An 18,804-nucleotide genomic window follows, 5' to 3' on the forward strand; every position below is an offset into this window, starting at 1 on the left:
ACAGTGAAATCCTTGCTGATCTTGAACACAAAAAAGAAGCTTACAAGAAGTGGAAGATTGGACAAATGACCAGGGAAGAGTATAAAAATATTGCTCGGGGATGCAGGAGTGAAATCAGGAGGGCCAAATCACACCTGGAGCTGCAGCTAGCAAGAGATGTTAAGAGTAACAAGAAGGGTTTCTTCAGGTATGTTAGCAACAAGAAGAAAGCCAAGGAAAGTGTGGGCCCCTTACTGAATGAGGGAGGCAACCTAGTGACAGAGGATGTGGAAAAAGCTAATGTACTCAAGGCTTTTTTTGCCTCTGTCTTCACGAACAAGCTCAGCTCCCAGACTGCTGCGCTGGGCAGCACAGCATGGGGAGGAGGTGACCAGCCCTCTGTGGAGAAAGAAGTGGTTCGGGACTATTTAGAAAAGCTGGATGAGCACAAGTCCATGGGGCCGGATGCGCTGCATCCGAGAGTGCTGAAGGAGTTGGGGATGTGATTGCAGAGCCATTGGCCATTATCTTTGGAAACTCAAGGCGATCGGGGGAAGTCACGGACGACTGGAGAAAGGCTAATGTAGTGCCCATCTTTAAAAAAGGGAAGAAGGAGGATCCTGGGAACTACAGGCCAGTCAGCCTCACCTCAGTCCCCGGAAAAATCATGGAGCAGGTCCTCAAGGAATCAATTCTGAAGCTCTTAGATGAGAGGAAAGTGATCAGGAACAGTCAGCATGGATTCACCAAGGGCAAGTCATGCCTGACTAATCTAATCGCCTTCTATGATGAGATTACTGGCTCTGTGGATGAGGGGAAAGCGGTGGACGTGTTGTTCCTTGACTTTAGCAAAGCTTTTGACACAGTCTCCCACAGTATTCTTGTCAGCAAGTTAAAGAAGTATGGGCTGGATGAATGGACTACAAGGTGGGTAGAAAGTTGGCTAGATTGTCGGGCTCAACGGGTAGTGATCAATGGCTCCATGTCTAGTTGGCAGCCGGTGTCAAGTGGAGTGCCCCAAGGGTCGGTCCTGGGGCCGGTTTCGTTCAATATCTTCATAAATGGTCTGGAGGATGATGTGGATTGCACCCTCAGCAAGTTTGCAGATGACTCTAAACTGGGAGGAGAGGTAGATATGCTGGAGGGTAGGGATAGGATACAGAGGGCCCTAGACAAATTAGAGGATTGGGCCAAAAGAAATCTGATGAGGTTCAACAAGGACAAGTGCAGAGTCCTGCACTTAGGATGGAAGAATCCAATGCACCGCTACAGACTAGGGACCAACTGGCTAGGCAGCAGTTCTGCGGAAAAGGACCTAGGGGTAACAGTGGACGAGAAGCTGGATAGGAGTCAGCAGTGTGCCCTTGTTGCCAAGAAGACCAATGGCGTTTTGGGATGTATAAGTAGGGGCACTGCCAGCAGATCGAGGGACGTGATCGTTCCCCTCTATTCGACATTGGTGAGGCCTCATCCTGGAGTACTGTGTCCAGTTTTGGGCCCCACACTACAAGAAGGATGTGGATAAATTGGAGAGAGTCCAGCGAAGGGCAACAAAAATGATTAGGGGACTGGAACTCATGAGTTATGAGGAGAGGCTGAGGGAGCTGGGATTGTTTAGTCTGCGGAAGAGAAGAACGAGGGGGGATTTGATAGCTGCTTTCAACTACCTGAAAGGGGGTTCCAAAGATGGCGGCTCTAGACTGTTCTCAGTGGTAGCAGATGACAGAACAAGGAGTAATGGTCTCACGTTGCAGGGGGGAGGTTTAGGTTGGATATTAGGAAAAACTTTTTCACTAGGAGGGTGGTGAAACACTGGAATGCGTTTCCTAGGGAGGTGGTAGAATCTCCTTCCTTAGAAGTTTTTAAGGTCAGGCTTGACAAAGCCCTGGCCGGGATGATTTAGTTGGGGTTGGTCCTGCTTTGAGCAGGGGGTTGGACTAGTTACCTCCTGAGGTCCCTTCCAACCCTCATATTCTGTGATTCTATGAGCGACTGGGAGAAACATGGTGCAAATGAATTGGCGACTGGTGAAGAGGGATGAACTGAGAGAGCAGGAGGACGACCAGGTGCTTGGTGTCCAGAGAGGGGGATGCCAGAGCCCCGGATGGGATCGGAGAAAGCTGTCAGCAGGCAGGGCCGGCCGCAGAGCCAGTCTCAGGGCAACCTACCACGCACCAAGGGCAGATTGCGTGTACCTCCGGATCAGCGGGAAGAAGCGGCCGGCCGGCTCTTAAGCGCAGCCCAGCTTATGTGACATGGCTCGCCCTGCCAGGGGACCCTCCGGAGGGGACGACGTTTGGGGCAGCCAGGGCTCGGCAGCGAGGGAGAGTCCCTGGCTCCAGAGACCTGACCCTGGCAGAGCACGGACTAGTGTGCGAACCGTCTGGCACTGTGCGGCCGCAGGGCTTCATGTGCCTCTTAAAGCACCAGGGCGGGAGCCAGGACTCCTGGGTTCTCTCCCCGGCTCTGGGAGGGGCGTGGGGGCTGGTGGGTCAGAGCAGTGGGGGCTGGGAGCCAGGACTCCTGGATTCCGCTCCTGGCTCAGAGAGGGCCCGTATCTGTAACCGTGGTGGCTGTGAACGTGCCTTTGCAAAGCGTGCAAATAAACCTTCCCCCCCGACGCCGCGCCGGCTGCTTCTCTCGTTGGTGCCCCGATCGCCGCCATGATCCAGGCCACCCAGCCTGGGCCCCATGGCCTCTGATAGGGTCAGGGAGGTGGGGGGCTGCGCACTGGAAGGAGCGGGTTTGTGGACTGGCTGTAGTACGTTCGTTAACACGGTAAAGGACGTGGGGGGGCTGGGAGTCAGGACTTCTGGGTTCTCTGGGAGGGGAGTGGGGACTGGTGCGTTACAGCAGGGAGCTGGGAGCCAGGACACCTGGGTTCCATTTCTTGCTCTACCCTGCCCCCAGTTTCCTTTAGGGCTGTGGCCTGGTGCCGTGCCATCCTCCTCTCTGGCAGGCGTGGTGTAGCCAGCAGGGGGAGCTCACATCATACGTCCCGCCCCTGCAGGTGGAGGTGTTCAATATCCTGTTTGTGACGAGCGAGAACGGCAGCAAGAACTCGTACCTGGTGCACTGCGAGGACTGCGCCCGCCAGCGCAGCACCGCCCTGCACGGCGTGGTGGTGCTGGAACAGTACAAGACGGAGGAGCTGATGCAGATCTATGACAGCTTCACCCTGGTGAGGGCCTGGGGGCGCTGTGGGGCAGGGAGCGGGGCGGGGGGCTCAGCAGGGGGCTCTCTGCTCTGGCAGGCAGGGCAGCGCTAGGGGGCACTGTCCTGTAGGGAGCACATTCTCCCACTTGAGGTCCCTTTTTCCCTGGTGACTCACTGGAACGTGTGCTCCCGGGGGGAATTCTGCACCAAAAAATTAAAAATTCTGCGGTCAATATTTTAAACTTCTGCATATTTTATTTGTGAAAATCACAGAATCTAATCACGCCGGTTTCAATTATTTTAGTCATTTATTTCAAAATACTTGTCAGCGAGTACATCTGAATGATAGACAACAGAAACAATTCAGGTGTGTCCCTGCATCCCTCCCCCATCCCCAAGTGACTCTGCACCCCCTTCCCTGTCTCCATGTGTACTTGCATCCCCACTCAGATACCCCTCCCCCATCCCCATGTGTCCCTGTGCCCCCGCTTAGCGATCCCCCTCCCTCCATCCCTATGTATCCTTCCACTTGCCTCCCCCTGTGCCCATGTGTCTCCGCACCCTTACGCCCATTCAGTTCCTGCCCCAGTCCATCCCCCCTATTAGCCCTTCTGAACCCCCGTCTGTGACCCCAGTGCCCCATGTTGTCCATTCCCCCATGTCACCTGTCTCCTGACCTGGCCCAGGGGCAGGGCGCTGTGCAGAAGGCAGCCTCTTTGTCTTCCCTATCCGCAGCTGGGGATGCTCCTGCCTGGGAGCCGCTGCTCTCTGTTCTGGTGACACAGCGACCCCTGGTGGGCAAAAGGAGTAACTGCAGCACCTTTCAGGCAGACATGTATTTTCTGCGGTTGGGTGGGGCAGGGAGGAATTGAGCATGACACATGAATTCTGCGCGTGCGCAGTGGTGCAGAATTCCCCCAGGAATAAACGTAAAGGGAAGGTATTGGGGGGAGGGAGTGCCCTGCTGCCATGCACAGGACTCCTGGGTCCCATTAACCCTTTCTTTCCTTCCCACCCACAGGCTGGATCCCCCAGCTCCAGATGAGCCAGACCTCGCCCAGGTACTTCCTGGGCAGAGACAGGAATCAGCTCCCCCTTCCCCTGTGCCCCCCTGCCCCGCTGGGGGAAGGAGGGGACATCTTGGCACTGCCCGTCCCAGTGGCCAATAGCAGACAAGCTCTTGTTTACTCCGGAACCGCTCCGGCCCAATCAGCTTTGCTGTTGAAACGAGGGGGGGGGAGCCCCAGAAGCAGCCAATCTTCTGCGTGATACCAAGAGCCAATCCGCAAGCAGCCTGTGAATACAGAAACTCACACAAATGAACTTTTTAATTTATTCTTGACAATGACCTTGGGGGGGAGACGGGGAAACTTTTTAAAAGAAATATTTTTTTTTTAATTTTATTTTGGAAAATAATAAAAACCACACACACACACCCCCGCCCACGAGACGGGAAAAGGAAAAACGTGGACGCTGGGCAGCTCAGAGGGGCCAGCGGAGCCCTCCGGGCGGTTCCCTGACAGACACACGCCGGCCTTCGACCGGGGACAGGAGATCGGCCACACGCAGGAGAACACGGACTCTGGAACTCCGCCACAATCTCTCTTCGTCGACGGAGCATTAACTCGTTCGGTTTGCAGAAGCGGGGCGGGGGGTGGGGCGGGGGGGGGAGACCCCGGCAGCAGCAGCGGGGAAAGGGGGTTGGGTTGTTTTTTCTTTTTGTCGTCTTTTTACATTTTTCTTGTCAGCAAATTAAGCAAAAAAAAAAAACAAAACAAAAAAAAACCAACCAACAACAAAAAATACGGGTTTTTTACGCAGGAATTTCCCTTTGTTTCCTCTTTGTGCGTTTGTGGCAGTGGGAGATTGTACATTGGTTTATATATATATAGGCGCGGGGCGGGCGGTTTGTGTGAGCGTGCGTGGTTTGATTCTCACTCTTTGCTTTCTTAAATCCTGGCTGCTTTGCTTTGGGGGTCTTTTGATTCGATGTATTCCTGGCTTGGTTTTTTTTTTTCTTCTGAACTCATGTGAAGGAGCCAATTCCCGCCGGCTTGGGTCCCTGATTGTGCGAACGATGGTGCAAAGGGGGAGCGAGGAACCCTGCTCGGATTCCAGCCCCGTGCTCAGGGCTTCGCGGGAACCCTGCCCCCGGGAGCTGCCTTCCCCTGGGTTAAGCGTTTCGCACAATCGCGGCCGTGTTTTACACTTCTCTCAGGTCATCCACAGAAACTGAGCCAGGACGGCAGGACAGATATCTGCCTTAACTCCCCCGCCGGCCAGGTTTCGCCTCTCCACTTCTCACTTGTTTTCAAACGAGAAACATGTCGGGTGCTTTTTCTTTTCTTTTTCTTTTTTTTTTTTTTACCTCCAGGTCTCAGAGTTTTGCGATTTGTAAATTGTCCTCTTGTTGTCGTTGTGTATTTTTTCTTTTATTTATACATCATTTTTGTAATGATTTCTCTATTTATTGGTTGCTATTGGGGGGTTGATTTGAGTGTTCGGGGGTTGTTTTTTTTAAATCTCTTTTTTTTTTAAATCATGTGTATTTGTCTGTTTCTCGCCGGAATTTTTGGGGGGGGTTTTAATGTTAAGGCTCAGCCCGTCCCCGGCATCGTGAGACGGGGGTTTTTGTTCAGTCTTTTGCCTCTTTTCATGGTGCTGAATTCCACACTCACTGTGCGATCGGGACTTCTGTTCATTTCCTTTTGAGGAATCTTGTCCCTTTCCCCCTCCCCTTGTAGAACCCCCCCCCCACTCCTATCCCAGCATCTCGCCAACACACTGAATGAAACAAGCGGAAGTCTGGGTCCTCCTGGATTATACTGTACTGTAAGGCGACAAAGGAAAAAAAAATCTTATTTTGTAAATGTAAAAAAGATTAAATTAACTCACAGAGATACAGAAAGGGCCTCGTTGCTTTTTGTTCCAAACGGGACGGCGAGTTTCTTCGTCGACGCTCCAAAGCCCAGGAGCTGGGCAATGAGTCCCTTGGCCGATCTGGGCTGAGACGTGGTGAGAGGTGATTCTTGGTGGCGTCAAATCAAAAATTTCCCGGAAGATGCTTTGGCCAAACTCTACCAATGAATCTTCACGATTGAGAGCGGTGCTGGGCCCAGTGCCGTGGACCACGTGTTACCATGGAGAAAAGGGCTGATGGGGCAGAAAGAAAGAAGCCACAGAAAGGATCCCAGGGCTCCGTCTCTGGATCATCTCCAGGAGGGGCCGCGGTTACGTGGGGAGGAAATCCCAGGCGGTCAGAGGGCATGATGAAATGGATTTTCTGACCTGAAACTACCCCAACATCGTTAAAGCAATAACTTCCCCCTGCCCACAACTGCCATAAGAACATAAGTTCAGCCACACGGGCAAACAGAGGCCAGGGACACCATCCCTGCCCATCCTGGCTAATAGCCACTGATGGACCCATCCTCCAGGAACGTATCTAGTTCTTTTTTGAACCCTGTTATAGTCTTGGCCTTCACAACATCCCCCGGCCAGGAGTTCCACAGGTTGACTGCGTGTTGTGTGAAGAAATACTTCCTGTTGTTTGTTTTAAACCTGCCGCCTATTGATTTCATCTGGTGACCCCTAGTTCTTGTGTTATGAGACCGAGTAAACAACACTTCCTTATCAACTTTCTCCACACCCGTCATGATTTTATAGACCTCTATCATATTCCCCCCTTAGTCGTCTCTTTTCCAGGCTGAAAAGTCCCCATCTTATTCGTCTCTCCTCGTACGGAAGCCGGTCCAGACCCCTCATCGTTTTTGTTGCCCTTTTCTGAAACTTTCCCAGTTCCAACAGATCTTTTTTTGAGCTGGGGCGACCACACCCGCTCGCAGTGTTCGAGACGTGGGCGTCCCACGGATTTATATAGAGGCGACAGGATATTTTCTGTCCTGTTCTCTTTCCCTTTCTTCATGATTCCCAGCGGTCGGTTCCTTTTTCCGACGCTGCGGCACATCGAGTGGATGTTTTCAGAGAACTCTCCACCGTGAGGCCGAGATCCCTCTCTGGGGCGGGAGCAGCTCGGTGCCAGACTGAGCCTTCGGGGGCCAAGCGGTTTTCCTGCGTGGGTCCTTCCCCCTGGGCCCAGTCATCCACCACCAAATAACTTTTTATTTTTAGTTGGTACAGGGGGCGGGCTAGGAGGGGGCTGTATTGCGGGAGTGAGGGGCACCGGCAGAGCTGGGGGGGGCGGGAGTGAGGGGCACCGGCAGAGCTGGGGGGGGCCAGGGCTGGGGCTGGGGGGCGGGAGTGAGGGGCACCGGCAGAGCGTGGGGGGGGGTAGGGTTGGGGCTGCGGGTCGGGAGTGAGGGGCACCGGCAGAGCTGGGGGGGGCGGGAGTGAGGGGCACCGGCAGAGCTGGGGGGGGCCAGGGCTGGGGCTGGGGGGCGGGAGTGAGGGGCACCGGCAGAGCGTGGGGGGGGGGTAGGGCTGGGAATGCGGGTCGGGAGTGAGGGGCACCGGCAGAGCTGGGGGGGCCAGGGCTGGAGCTGGGGGGCGGGAGTGAGGGGCACCGGCAGAGCTGGGGGGGGCAGGGCTGGAGCTGGGGGGCGGGAGTGAGGGGCACCGGCAGAGCTGGGGGGGGTAGGGCTGGGGCTGCGGGTCGGGAGTGAGGGGCACCGGCAGAGCTGAGGGGGGCAGGGCTGGGGCTGGGGGGCGGGAGTGAGGGGCACCGGCAGAGCTGGGGGGGGGCCAGGGCTGGAGCTGGGGGGCGGGAGTGAGGGGCACCGGCAGAGCTGGGGGGGGGCAGGGCTGGAGCTGGGGGGCGGGAGTGAGGGGCACCGGCAGAGCTGGGGGGGGCCAGGGCTGGGGCTGGGGGGCGGGAGTGAGGGGCACCGGCAGAGCTGGGGGGGGCCAGGGTTGGGGCTGCGGGTCGGGAGTGAGGGGCACCGGCAGAGCTTGGGGGGGCAGGGCTGGAGCTGGGGGGCGGGAGTGAGGGGCACCGGCAGAGCTGGGGGGGGCAGGGCTGGAGCTGGGGGGCGGGAGTGAGGGGCACCGGCAGAGCTGGGGGGGGCAGGGCTGGAGCTGGGGGGCGGGAGTGAGGGGCACCGGCAGAGCTGGGGGGGGCAGGGCTGGAGCTGGGGGGCGGGAGTGAGGGACACCGGCAGAGCTGGGGGGGGGGTAGGGCTGGGGCTGCGGGTCGGGAGTGAGGGGCACCGGCAGAGCTGGGGGGGCAGGGCTGGAGCTGGGGGGCGGGAGTGAGGGGCACCGGCAGAGCTTGGGGGGGCAGGGCTGGAGCTGGGGGGCGGGAGTGAGGGGCACCGGCAGAGCTGGGGGGGGGGTAGGGCTGGAGCTGCGGGGCGGGAGTGAGGGGCACCGGCAGAGCTGGGGGGGCAGGGCTGGAGCTGGGGGGCGGGAGTGAGGGGCACCGGCAGAGCTGTGGGGGCCAGGGCTGGAGCTGGGGGGCGGGAGTGAGGGGCACCGGCAGAGCTGGGGGGGGTAGGGCTGGAGCTGCGGGGCGGGAGTGAGGGGCACCGGCAGAGCTGGGGGGGCAGGGCTGGAGCTGGGGGGCGGGAGTGAGGGGCACCGGCAGAGCTGTGGGGGCCAGGGCTGGAGCTGGGGGGCGGGAGTGAGGGGCACCGGCAGAGCTGGGGGGGCCAGGGCTGGAGCTGGGGGGCGGGAGTGAGGGGCACCGGCAGAGCGTGGGGGGGGCCAGGGCTGGAGCTGGGGGGCGGGAGTGAGGGGCACCGGCAGAGCGTGGGGGGGGCCAGGGCTGGAGCTGGGGGGCGGGAGTGAGGGGCACCGGCAGAGCTGGGGGGGCCAGAGCTGGAGCTGGGGGGCGGGAGTGAGGGGCACCGGCAGAGCTGGGGGGGGGGGTAGGGCTGGAGCTGGGGGGCGGGAGTGAGGGGCACCGGCAGAGCTGGGGGGGGGTAGGGCTGGGGCTGGGGGGCGGGAGTGAGGGGCACCGGCAGAGCTGGGGGGGGTAGGGCTGGGGCTGCGGGTCGGGAGTGAGGGGCACCGGCAGAGCTGGGGGGGCCAGGGCTGGAGCTGGGGGGCAGGAGTGAGGGGCACCGGCAGAGCTGGGGGGGGCCAGGGCTGGAGCTGGGGGGCGGGAGTGAGGGGCACCGTCAGAGCTGAGGGGGGCCAGGGCTGGAGCTGGGGGGCGGGAGTGAGGGGCACCGGCAGAGCGTGGGGGGGGCCAGGGCTGGAGCTGGGGGGCGGGAGTGAGGGGCACCGGCAGAGCTGGGGGGGCCAGAGCTGGAGCTGGGGGGCGGGAGTGAGGGGCACCGGCAGAGCTGGGGGGGCCAGAGCTGGAGCTGGGGGGCGGGAGTGAGGGGCACCGGCAGAGCTGGGGGGGGGGGTAGGGCTGGAGCTGGGGGGCGGGAGTGAGGGGCACCGGCAGAGCTGGGGGGGGGTAGGGCTGGGGCTGGGGGGCGGGAGTGAGGGGCACCGGCAGAGCTGGGGGGGGTAGGGCTGGGGCTGCGGGTCGGGAGTGAGGGGCACCGGCAGAGCTGGGGGGGCCAGGGCTGGAGCTGGGGGGCGGGAGTGAGGGGCACCGGCAGAGCTGGGGGGGGGCAGGGCTGGGGCTGGGGGGCGGGAGTGAGGGGCACCGGCAGAGCTGGGGGGGCAGGGCTGGAGCTGGGGGGCGGGAGTGAGGGGCACCGGCAGAGCTTGGGGGGGCAGGGCTGGAGCTGGGGGGCGGGAGTGAGGGGCACCGGCAGAGCTGGGGGGGGGCCAGGGCTGGGGCTGGGGGGCGGGAGTGAGGGGCACCGGCAGAGCTGGGGGGGGGCCAGGGCTGGGGCTGGGGGGCGGGAGTGAGGGGCACCGGCAGAGCTGGGGGGGGGCCAGGGCTGGGGCTGGGGGGCGGGAGTGAGGGGCACCGGCAGAGCTGGGGGGGGGCCAGGGCTGGGGCTGGGGGGCGGGAGTGAGGGGCACCGGCAGAGCTGGGGGGGGCAGGGCTGGAGCTGGGGGGCGGGAGTGAGGGGCACCGGCAGAGCTGGGGGGGCCAGGGCTGGAGCTGGGGGGCGGGAGTGAGGGGCAGCGGCAGAGCTTGGGGGGGCAGGGCTGGAGCTGGGGGGCGGGAGTGAGGGGCAGCGGCAGAGCTTGGGGGGGCAGGGCTGGAGCTGGGGGGCGGGAGTGAGGGGCACCGGCAGAGCGTGGGGGGGGCCAGGGCTGGAGCTGGGGGGCGGGAGTGAGGGGCACCGGCAGAGCTTGGGGGGGGCCAGGGCTGGAGCTGGGGGGCGGGAGTGAGGGGCACCGGCAGAGCGTGGGGGGGGGGGCAGGGTTGGGGCTGCGGGTCGGGAGTGAGGGGCACCGGCAGAGCTGGGGGGGGCCAGGGCTGGGGCTCGGGAGTGAGGGGCACCGGCAGAGCTGGGGGGGCCAGGGCTGGAGCTGGGGGGCGGGAGTGAGGGGCACCGGCAGAGCTGGGGGGGCCAGAGCTGGAGCTGGGGGGCGGGAGTGAGGGGCACCGGCAGAGCTGGGGGAGGCCAGGGCTGGGGCTGGGGGGCGGGAGTGAGGGGCACCGTCAGAGCTGAGGGGGGCCAGGGCTGGAGCTGGGGGGCGGGAGTGAGGGGCACCGGCAGAGCTGGGGGGGCCAGAGCTGGAGCTGGGGGGCGGGAGTGAGGGGCACCGGCAGAGCTGGGGGGGCCAGAGCTGGAGCTGGGGGGCGGGAGTGAGGGGCACCGGCAGAGCTGGGGGGGGGCAGGGCTGGGGCTGGGGGGCGGGAGTGAGGGGCACCGGCAGAGCTGGGGGGGCAGGGCTGGAGCTGGGGGGCGGGAGTGAGGGGCACCGGCAGAGCTGGGGGGGGGTAGGGCTGGAGCTGGGGCTCGGGAGTGAGGGGCACCGGCAGAGCTGGGGGGGGGCAGGGCTGGGGCTGGGGGGCGGGAGTGAGGGGCACCGGCAGAGCTGGGGGGGCAGGGCTGGAGCTGGGGGGCGGGAGTGAGGGGCACCGGCAGAGCTGGGGGGGGCAGGGCTGGAGCTGGGGGGCGGGAGTGAGGGGCACCGGCAGAGCGTGGGGGGGGCCAGGGCTGGAGCTGGGGGGCGGGAGTGAGGGGCACCGGCAGAGCTGGGGGGGGGGCCAGGGCTGGGGCTGGGGGGCGGGAGTGAGGGGCACCGGCAGAGCTGGGGGGGGCCAGGGCTGGGGCTCGGGAGTGAGGGGCACCGGCAGAGCTTGGGGGGGCAGGGCTGGAGCTGGGGGGCGGGAGTGAGGGGCACCGGCAGAGCTGGGGGGGGGCAGGGCTGGGGCTGGGGCTCGGGAGTGAGGGGCACCGGCAGAGCTGGGGGGGCCAGGGCTGGAGCTGGGGGGCGGGAGTGAGGGGCAGCGGCAGAGCTTGGGGGGGCAGGGCTGGAGCTGGGGGGCGGGAGTGAGGGGCACCGGCAGAGCGTGGGGGGGGCCAGGGCTGGGGCTGGGGGGCGGGAGTGAGGGGCACCGGCAGAGCTGGGGGGGGCCAGGGCTGGGGCTGGGGGGCGGGAGTGAGGGGCACCGGCAGAGCTGGGGGGGGGCAGGGCTGGGGCTGGGGCTCGGGAGTGAGGGGCACCGGCAGAGCTGGGGGGGGCAGGGCTGGAGCTGGGGGGCGGGAGTGAGGGGCAGCGGCAGAGCTTGGGGGGCCAGGGCTGGAGCTGGGGGGCGGGAGTGAGGGGCAGCGGCAGAGCTTGGGGGGGCAGGGCTGGAGCTGGGGGGCGGGAGTGAGGGGCACCGGCAGAGCGTGGGGGGGGCCAGGGCTGGAGCTGGGGGGCGGGAGTGAGGGGCAGCGGCAGAGCTTGGGGGGGCAGGGCTGGAGCTGGGGGGCGGGAGTAAGGGGCACCGTCAGAGCTGGGGGGGCCAGGGCTGGAGCTGGGGGGCGGGAGTGAGGGGCACCGTCAGAGCGTGGGGGGGGCCAGGGCTGGAGCTGGGGGGCGGGAGTGAGGGGCACCGGCAGAGCTGGGGGGGCCAGGGCTGGAGCTGGGGGGCGGGAGTAAGGGGCACCGTCAGAGCTGGGGGGGCCAGGGCTGGAGCTGGGGGGCGGGAGTGAGGGGCACCGGCAGAGCGTGGGGGGGGCCAGGGCTGGGGCTGCCGGTCGGGAGTGAGGGGCACCGGCAGAGCTGGGGGGGGCAGGGCTGGGGCTGGGGGGCGGGAGTGAGGGGCACCGGCAGAGCTGGGGGGGGGGTGACAGGCGATGGATCGCTTCAAGCATCCGTGGAATCTGAGCAGGCCAAATTCCTGGCCCCCTCTTTGCACATGGAGGGCGGGGGAGGGGGGATGAGCCGGGCAGCAGAGCCAGGAAACCCCCCCCCGCGTCTTGTCCCAGGACTCGCCTCCCTCCCGACGCCTCCCCTGCTGCGCCTGGCCGGGGGGGCGGGGCCCGGGACGAGGGGGGGCGGGGCCCGGGCCGCCCGCGGGCGCTATAAGGCGCAGCGCGCAGGGGCCGCGCAGGGAGCCCCTCGGGCCGCCGGACCCCCCGCTCCGGCCATGTCCGGCTCCCCGGCGGCGAGCGGGCGGCGGGATCCCGGCGGGGCGGAGCGGGGCAGCCCGGTGCCGCCGCCCCCGTACGGCGCGGGGGAGCCGGAGCCGGGCCCGGGGCCCCCGCTGGAGCTGCGCGGGGCGCTGGACTGCCTGGCCTGCGCCGTCCTGCTGAGCGCGCACAACCTGCTGGCCGCGGCGCTCTGCGCCCTGCTCTGCGCGCTGCTCTGCGCGGCCGCGCTGCTGCCCGCGGGCACCGCGCTGGGGCTCGGCTTCCTCTGCCACTCCAAGGTGAGCCCCCCTGACCCCCCCGGGCCCCCCCGAGACACCCCCGGGGCTTCCCCTGCCATTCCAAGGTGAGCCCCCCTGACCCCCCCGGGCCCCCCCCGAGACACCCCCGGGGCTTCCCCTGCCACTCCAAGGTGAGCCCCCCTGACCCCCCCGGGTCCCCCCCGAGACACCCCCGGGGCTTCCCCTGCCACTCCAAGGTGAGCCCCCCCCGAGGCTTCCCCTGCCACTCCAAGGTGAGCCCCCCCCGAGACACCCCCGGGGCTTCCCCTGCCACTCCAAGGTGAGCCCCCCCCCGAGACACCCCCGGGGCTTCCCCTGCCACTCTAAGGTGAGCCCCCCCCGAGACACCCCCGGGGCTTCCCCTGCCACTCTAAGGTGAGCCCCCCCCGAGACACCCCCGGGGCTTCCCCTGCCACTCTAAGGTGAGCCCCCCCCGAGACACCCCCGGGGCTTCCCCTGCCACTCCAAGGTGAGCCCCCCCCGAGGCTTCCCCTGCCACTCCAAGGTGAGCCCCCCTGACCCCCCCGGGCCCCCCCCGAGACACCCCCGGGGCTTCCCCTGCCACTCCAAGGTGAGCCCCCCCCGAGACACCCCCGGGGCTTCCCCTGCCACTCCAAGGTGAGCCCCCCCCGAGACACCCCCGGGGCTTCCTCTGCCACTCCAAGGTGAGCCCCCCCGGCCCCCTGACCCCCCCGGGTCCCCCCCCCAGACACCCCCGGGGCTTCCTCTGCCACTCCAAGGTGAGCCCCCCGCAGAGACCCCCCCTCGGCTCCCCCGAGACACCCCGGGGCTTTTTCTGCCACTCCAAGATGAGCGCCCCGGACCCTCACCCCTCTGACCCGCCCCAGAGCCCCGCTCCCCTCTGACCCCCCCGGATCCCCCCCTCGGCTCCCCCGAGACACCCAGGGGCTTCCTCTGCCACTCCAAGGTGAGCCCCCCCCGGATCCCCTCCCGAGACACCCCCGGGGCTTCCTCTGCCACTCCAAGGTGAGCCCCCCCTCGGGGCCCCCCCTCCCCTCTGACCCCCTGGAGCTGCGCAGAACAGAGCTGGCAGGGGGCTTCAGGTCGGGAGTGAGGGGCACCGGCAGGGCTGGGGGAGGGGCGATATCTCTGCCCTTGGATTCCTGGGGGGGGTTGGACCCCCCCACCCCATGGAGCTGCGGGATGCTCTGGGTGGTCCCAGCCCAGCAGGGACGTTAAATTCCCAGCAGCCCCAGGAATGGGGCGGGCGGGGGGGGTTGAGACAAGCAACATGAACCCAGGAGTCCTGGCTCCCAGGCCCCCACCCCCCACTGCCAGAGCCAGGGAGAGAACCCAGGCGTCCTGCCCTTCCCTTCCCCTCCCCCACCCCGCCTGACAGCTGACGAAGTGCAGACCTGGGGGGTCTGGTTGTGGCCGATAACCCCATGGGGCCGGGGCAGCCCGTCTCGGCGCCGCCCCTGCCCCCCCCATCACTCCTGACAAATGCGGGGGGGGGCGTTGTCCATTCAGGCCAGGGGAGCTTAGATGGTGGGGCTGGGGGTGTTTGCACGGGGGCCCCCGTCCTTGCACGCCGTTTGCACACCTGAGGGGGGTGCCCCCAGGCTTCGGGCTCGGCTGTGGCGTGCGGCCAGTGCCCGTGAGCGTGCGATCACACGCGTGTGTACGTACCCTCCCAAGGGCCAGCGCCGGCCCACACGCCTGTCGCCCGCCCGCTGACCCTCTCCCCTCCCCCCCGCAGTTCCTGCACGCCCGCGTGCCCCCGTGCGAGGCCCATCTTCACGACGCCGGGGCCACGGCCCTGCTGGTGCTCGGCTTCACCCTGCTGCTGCCGCTCCTGGTGCTGGGCCTGGCGGCCTTCGTCCGGCTGGCGCGGCACCTGCAGCTGGGCTACTGCCTCCTGCCCTACAGCCTGGCCGTCTACCGCAACCTGCCCGCCGGGCACTACCGCCAGGCCGCCTGGTGCTGCCCCCGCGCCCGCCCGCCCGCCCCGCGGGACAAGGTCTGGGTGTGAGGGGGCCCGGGGCGCCCCTGCCGGCCCCCCCAGCGAACGAGGAGCAACCCGCGTGGGGCCGACACCCCAAAGAGACCGGAGGGGGGAGGGGAATTGCTGCTGGTTTGGGGTGCGCGACACCTGCTTGTTCTGCCTCTGGCTGCTTCGGGGGGGCAACGTTTGTGCCTGGGGTTGGGGTGAGCTGTTGGGGCAATCTAGGGAAGGCTGTGGGTTGGGGGGGACCCCCTCTGGATTGAGGGGCAGGCATTGGTCTGAGCTGGGTGAGGTCGGGAGCTCTGGGCCTTGGGGGGCTGAGGGTGAGGGGCAGGCTAGGGTGGGGCGGGGGGACCTTCAAAGGAAGCAGACGTGTGTGGGGGGGGTCATTTTATTATCAATAAAAGTCCTTTTCTATCAAGCACGTTGATTCCTTTTTCTTATACCCCCGCTCAACATTTGTGTGTCACTCAGGGGTGGGGGAGGCCCCAGGGTAGACCAACATGCTAAGGGAAGGGCTGGGGGCCTCCCCCACATCTGCTGTGGGATCCCATCCTGCCCCACCAGGGGGGCAGGCAGGCTGGGGCTGCGGCACACACTGCTGTGGCAGGGCTGGGGCTGCGGAACTCCCTGCTGCAGGATTTCTGCCACCACTTTCCCCCCTATTCCTCAGGGCCCGGCGCTGCCCCGACCCTCTACTGGAGGCAGGTCCCTGTTTTGCCGGGCGCTGCCACGACCCTTCACTGCTGGCCTCGCCCCCACCCCGCGAAGGGCCGTTCTCTGACCCCTGCCTGCCCTTCCGCTCCAGGGCTGGCCTGGCTCCACAGCAAACAGCCGCCGGGAAAACACGCTCAAGTTTTCCATGGCCGGAGGGAGCAGAGGCAGGGCCCAGGCCCTGGGAACCCCCCGGAGGTCCAGCCCTGCCCCCTCACATCGCTCCCCGCTAGGTGGGCAGGGGTCAGGCATGGGGATGGGGAACCTGCCAGCAGAGGCAACAAGGGCATGGGGTGGGATGGGGCCAGGAGCGAGGGTTACCCCTGTCCTACGCAGGGAAAGGGAGGCAGATGGAGCCCCAGGCAACAGGACAGTGACAGAGCCGGGGACAGAACCCAGGAGTCCTGGCTCCCAACCCCCTCTACTCTAACCCACCAGCCTCCCTCCCAGAGCCAGGGAGAGAACCCAGGAGTCCTGGCTCCCAGCCCCCCCTGCTTGGGCATGCTTTTGGGCTGGCGCGGGTTTAAGGCAGGCGCGGGGGGTCCAGTGCCCCCCGCAGGCAGGGCCATGGGGCAGCCAGGGGCCCAGGGCTGGCGTCAGCAGCTGGGAACAGGGGAAGCAGCCTGGGCTAAGATAAGCGGCTCCCCCGGGTCGCAGCCTGCGGCAGGGGAAGGGCAGGACGGGGCGGGGGACAGAGCGGCCCATTGTTCGGAGCTGATGGGAACAGCAGGCGCTGGGCTGGGGGCCAGGCTCGGCCCAAGGCCACGGAGACGGGGAGGCAGCAGCGGGGTCCCCCCCATTCCCAGAGTGCAGGGGGAGCAGCCCTGGCCAGCAAGGGGTTAACAGTGCTAGTGGGGGGAGGGGGAACAGGGAAAAAAATCAGTAGGGTCGGAAGTGAGGGGCACCTCACCGGCAGGGCTGGGGGGGCAGGGGGCTGTGGGTCAGGAGTGTGGGGCACCGGCAGGGCTGGGGGGGCAGGGCTGGGCTAGCAGGGGGCTGTGGGTTGGGAGTGAGGGGCACCGGCAGGGCTGGGGGGGCAGGGCTGGGCTAGCAGGGGCTGTGGGTCGGGAGCGAGGGGATTAGTTTTGGTGTGCGGAGAAGAGCGGGAAGCAGTTGGCACTAACCCTGGCTCGGCTACTGGTGCCCAGACGCCAGGTGAGGGGCAGGGCCCAAGGGCGAGAACAAGGCCTGGTCACCCATGGGGGGGAGCGAAGGAACCGGCTTGTTTCCGGCCAGGGACGCCGAGACCCGTGCGGCACAAACGAGGCCCGGCAGCTGCTCTGGGCTCCCCACAGGCTTTACTGGGCAGAGTGCCCCCCGGCCGCCAGCCCCGGTGCCCGGCAGTGCCCCACGGGCAGGTCCTCGGGCAGGTCTCTCCGCCGGGCGCCTCTCACAGGTACTGGGGGCTGCCCAGGTTCTCCAGCTCCACCTCGATGGAGACGACGTGGTGCCCGGGCACCATGGCCAGGCCCAGCACGCGGGGCTCGCTGGCCGCAAAGGAGTCTGGGGACGAGAGGGGGGGGTCAGAGAGTCGCTCCCTGCGCCAGCCGCTCCCCTCCCCGGGCCCCGCTCTAACCACCAGCCCCCCCTCCCCTCCCAGCGCTGGGGAGAGAACCCAGGAGTCCTGGCTGCCAGCCACCCCCCCACCCCCCCCCCGCTCTGACCCACCAGCTCCCCCTCTCCTCCCAGCACCGGGGAGGGAACCCAGGAGTCCTGTCTCCCAGAACCCCCTGCTCTGACCCCCCAGCCCCCCACTCCCTCCCAGCACCGGGGAGGGAACCCAGGAGTCCTGGCTCCCAGAACCCCCTGCTCTGACCCCCCAGCGCGGGGGAGGTCCTGGCCCCCAGCAGCCCCCAGGCGGGGAACCCCGGCGTCCGGCGCACCGCTGGCTTTGAGGAACTCCTGCGCCGAGCCCAGGATGACGTTGCAGTCGCGGTCGGTGCAGAGGAAGCAGCCGACGAGCGTCCGCCCGTCCGTCATGCGGATCCGCAGGCTGCGGTTCAGCAGCGCCTCCAGCTGGCGGCGGGCGCGGGCGCGGGGCGAGTCGGGCGCCTCCGCCTCCGAGTCCTGCGGGGAGAGCGGGGCTCAGGCCGGGGGAGAGCGGGGAGCCCGAACCGCCCCGGGGACCCGCCCCGGGCCCCTGCTCCCCCCAGCCGCGCCCCCCCGCTGCTGCCCCCCGGGCCCCTGCTCCCCCCAGCCGCGCCCCCCCGGGCCCCTGCTCCCCCCAGCCGCGCCCCCCCGCTGCTGCCCCCCGGCCCCCTGCTCCCCCCAGCCGCGCCCCCCCGGGCCCCTGCTCCCCCCAGCCGCGCCCCCCCGGGCCCCTGCTCCCCCCAGCCGCGCCCCCCCGCTGCTGCCCCCCGGCCCCCTGCTCCCCCCAGCCGCGCCCCCCCGGGCCCCTGCTCCCCCCAGCCGCGCCCCCCCGCTGCTGCCCCCCGGCCCCCTGCTCCCCCCAGCCGCGCCCCCCAGCCGCGCCCCCCCGGGCCCCTGCTCCCCCCAGCCGCGCCCCCCCGCTGCTGCCCCCCGGCCCCCTGCTCCCCCCAGCCGCGCCCCCCCGGGCCCCTGCTCCCCCCAGCCGCGCCCCCCCGCTGCTGCCCCCCGGCCCCCGGCCCCCCCCAGCCGCGCCCCCCCGCTGCTGCCCCCCGGCCCCCGGCCCCCTGCTCCCCCCAGCCGCGCCCCCCCGCTGCCGCCCCGGCCCCCCGCCCCCCACAGCCGCGCCCCCCCGCTGCCGCCCCCGGACCCCCGGCTCCCCCCACCCGCGCCCCCCCGCTGCTGCCCCTGCCCCCGCCCCCCCTGCTCCCCACAGCCGCACCCCCGCTGCTGCCCCCCCGGGCCCCTGCTCCCCCCAGCCGCGCCCCCCCGCTGCTGCCCCCCGGCCCCCTGCTCCCCCCAGCCGCGCCCCCCCGCTGCTGCCCCCCGGACCCCCGGCTCCCCCCACCCGCGCCCCCCCGCTGCTGCCCCCCGGACCCCCGGCTCCCCCCACCCGCGCCCCCCCGCTGCTGCCCCCGCCCCCTGCTCCCCACAGCCGCACCCCCGCTGCTGCCCCTGCGCCTCGCTGCTGCCCCCCAGGGCCCTCGCCGACACCCCCCCGCCGCCCCTTCCCCCAACCTCTCCCTCCGCTGCCCCCCCGGCCAGGGACCTGCCCCCCGCCCCCTCTCACCGCGGGGCTCCCCCCGCGGCCGCAGCACCCGTTCTCCTCGCGCTGCCCGGCCGGCGCCGCCATCCCGCCCCGCCCCCCGGCGGCTCCTCCTCCTCTCGCGAGCGCAGCGCGCGACCGGCGGCCCGTGCGCGGGGGGGGCGGAGTCTCCCGGCG

At 67.4% G+C, this 18,804-nt stretch overlaps 3 protein-coding genes across 3 annotated transcripts in view; 2 read left to right on the top strand and 1 right to left on the bottom strand.

Annotated features, from left to right (window-relative positions):
- The window catches only part of KDM6B (lysine demethylase 6B), a 57,275-nt gene extending 51,232 nt beyond the window's left edge, over window positions 1–6,043 (top strand). The window contains 2 exon segments of the mRNA XM_078850814.1: window positions 2,990–3,160; window positions 4,157–6,043. Of these exon segments, the coding sequence (XP_078706940.1) occupies window positions 2,990–3,160; window positions 4,157–4,180 (195 nt within the window). The 3' untranslated portion in view covers window positions 4,181–6,043.
- Window positions 6,044–12,433: 6,390 nt separating this feature from the next.
- On the top strand, window positions 12,434–15,105 carry TMEM88 (transmembrane protein 88). Its single transcript, XM_078850844.1, has 2 exons — window positions 12,434–12,814; window positions 14,535–15,105. Exons 1-2 carry the CDS (start codon window positions 12,533–12,535, stop codon window positions 14,805–14,807), a joined length of 555 nt encoding a protein of 184 aa, XP_078706970.1. The 5' UTR covers window positions 12,434–12,532; the 3' UTR covers window positions 14,808–15,105.
- Window positions 15,106–16,775: 1,670 nt separating this feature from the next.
- NAA38 (N-alpha-acetyltransferase 38, NatC auxiliary subunit) lies at window positions 16,776–18,760 on the bottom strand. Its single transcript, XM_073326485.2, has 3 exons — window positions 18,652–18,760; window positions 17,378–17,561; window positions 16,776–16,997 (listed from the first exon to the last, which is right to left on the bottom strand). Exons 1-3 carry the CDS (start codon window positions 18,712–18,714, stop codon window positions 16,885–16,887), a joined length of 360 nt encoding a protein of 119 aa, XP_073182586.1. The 5' UTR covers window positions 18,715–18,760; the 3' UTR covers window positions 16,776–16,884.
- Window positions 18,761–18,804: the final 44 nt, after the last annotated feature.

The sequence above is a fragment of the Lepidochelys kempii genome, chromosome 28, assembly GCF_965140285.1.
Source record: "Lepidochelys kempii isolate rLepKem1 chromosome 28, rLepKem1.hap1, whole genome shotgun sequence".
Lineage (NCBI taxonomy): Eukaryota > Metazoa > Chordata > Testudines > Cheloniidae > Lepidochelys > Lepidochelys kempii.